Source organism: Eumetopias jubatus, unplaced genomic scaffold, assembly GCF_037043125.1.
Source record: "Eumetopias jubatus isolate StellerSeaLion01/CBP00866 unplaced genomic scaffold, mEumJub1_p1.0 scaffold_14, whole genome shotgun sequence".
NCBI lineage: Eukaryota > Metazoa > Chordata > Mammalia > Carnivora > Otariidae > Eumetopias > Eumetopias jubatus.
Genome location: NW_028274820.1, coordinates 96,941,857 through 96,944,290, shown reverse-complemented (window position 1 = coordinate 96,944,290; position 2,434 = coordinate 96,941,857). Strand labels below are relative to the sequence as shown.

Below are 2,434 nucleotides of genomic sequence, written 5' to 3'. Positions count from 1 at the left end.
AGTTGTGTGTGGAATGGTGTAGGACAATCTATGCCACCATTAATAAAAACACTTCAGGTTGACCACAGAGACAACTGACAACCATTACAGGTCTCCATAAAGCAGTCTGACCCAAAGGATGCTTGGAGAGCTTTACAATGGCTGCTCATATAGAGGGTATGAGAGGTCTATGAGGCAATGAGGCCAACATCCCAGCCTAGGGTGGCTTGGGACCCACAGTGGGTGCTAGGAGGAGTGGATGGAATGGCAGGAACAGAGAGGGGTGCAAAAAGAATTAATAGGGCATGGAAGGAGTAGGAAAGAAAGAGGGAAATGAAAAGAGAGAAGGACAGTGCCCAAACTTCAAGGTTCTTGCCACTCATGGGCTTGTCCACAGATAGTGATTATTGATACTGAGAACTTGAGACAGACCAGCCTTTGTCCAGAGCTTTCCAAAGCCTGGTCTTCAGGACCTTTCTCAGCTTAGGTCTGCTTAGCACCAGGATGCTGGAGTGCAGACAGATGCCTGCATAGGTCACCACTTCCCAGGCCCAGTACCAGTGACTCTGGAAGGCTGTGATTTTCATAGAAACAACAATCAGAGACAGGAAATATGATGTATAGAAGACAAGGAAGAAGACAGGTGACTTCAAGGCCATGGTGTGAGTCTGTGTACTAGGATCACGTGGGCCCAGTCTATGGTCCCTCATCTGCCCCAAGTGCTGGCACAGTGAGAACATGAGCAAGAGCGTGGACACCAAGAACAGGAGGAATGGGACTGACCATGTAAGCATTGCATGAGGTAGAATAAAACACCAATAGAAGGGCTGTACTGTATCAGCCAGGATGCTGTTTCCTTGGGAACTCGGGGAGGAAATCATCTGCGTAAGAATTCTAGTCCCAGTGGCTGAGGAGATGACTGTCAGACCAGCGAAGACCAGGGAGCCCAGCAGCAGCCTGGGCACTGACCGAGAAATCCTCCACTTCAGCCAGAAGAAAACAGGGTAGGAGAAGACAGCGATCTTCACACAATAGAAGACGGCAAGCCAGGCAGTGAGCCAGGAAGCGAGAGTGTTGATGAAGTTCCAGGGTATGTGGTAATAGTCCATTTCAAAGAAGGTCAAGAGGTTGTTCAGGATGGCCACCCTGTCCAGGCAGAACCGGGCGGCCAGGAAGGCCATAATCATGTCACCTGCGGGTAGCACCAGGCGTCGCACCCACTCCCTGCCCAACACAGTAACTATGAAGCCATTCTGCAGCATTGCAGCCAACAACTCCAGGAAGAAGATGACCATGAAGATCAATGCAGGTGAGGAGGGCATCCTCTCTAGAAAGCTCTGCTCACACTGGGACACATCCACAAGGAAAAGTGGCCTCTCTGGCCAAGCCACTCTGTTGAGACGAGAGATCCAAAAGCTCTCTCCTTGGGTTCACACAAAAGCCTAGCTGCTAGCAAATACCTCCAGTACTGCAGGATTTGAAAAGAGGATCCATGTGATCTCTAGGCATGCAAATCACTCCCAGCTCAATGACTCACTGTCTATATTTGCTTAACCTGTATTTGCCTGCTCCTTACCAGAGCCAGAGGCAGGGAAATGTTAACAGAAGAGAGACTCCATGGGTGATTGAAAGTACCCATATTTTGTACTTTATTTCTTAACCATATTATTTTTTTCCCTAACTTTTATTTAAAAGATGTCCTTATCCTTGTTTGGCTCCCCTAACCACAAACCTTCCCCGACCCTTCATGTCCCAGTTTAATATTTTATTCACTAGCCTTATTGTACACATTACAATAAGGCCCATCTCTTGAATGGGTGGAGTAAGAAGTCATCCATATGCACAAGCACCAGGAAAAGGCTCATTTTCTCTTCCACTGACTGCTCATGCTGCCTGAAATTTCACTGGCAGGCTCCATATTGAAGTTTGAGGAGTCTCCAGTTAAAATGTGAATATCCCTGATGTGTTAACATCAAATCTGTTAGCCATTAATGCCTTAGCTTCAATGTGCTTAGCAAACCAAAATTACTAAGAAGGCTCTGAGGAAATGAGAGAGTATATAAGTCATGAGAAGGGAAACTGGGAGACCAGATCTAGATGGACATACAACTGGAGCCAGGGAAGCAAGAGTTGGGATGACGACAGGAGCTCAGAACAAGCCCATGGGGTGGGGGTGGGGGGACAGTAAGAGAATTACAACCAACTTGTTAGACCACCTGGCCGTTTATAAGGTGATTACACATCACATATTACATTTTGCCTCCACTGTCAAACACACAGGGACACTGGTCCAGATCAGGGAGCACTGAAGAAGAACCCAACTAAGGTGGGCTTTTAAAGGGGCAAGAATGCTTCAAAACATGAAAAAAGCAAAGGGGAAAGAGGGAAGAGAGAGGAGAGGAGAAGGAAGCAGAGGTAGAGGAAGAGAAGCAGGGAAGGGAATCTCCTCTTCCAA

The 2,434-nt window shown here is 47.5% G+C and overlaps 1 protein-coding gene across 1 annotated transcript; it reads right to left on the bottom strand.

Moving 5' to 3' along the window:
• Nucleotides 1-383: 383 nt before the first annotated feature.
• On the bottom strand, nt 384-1,301 carry LOC148162554 (taste receptor type 2 member 143-like). Its single transcript, XM_088018397.1, has one exon. The coding sequence runs from the start codon at nt 1,299-1,301 to the stop codon at nt 384-386; it is 918 nt and encodes a 305-aa protein (XP_087874523.1).
• Between the last annotated feature and the right edge of the window lie 1,133 nt (nt 1,302-2,434).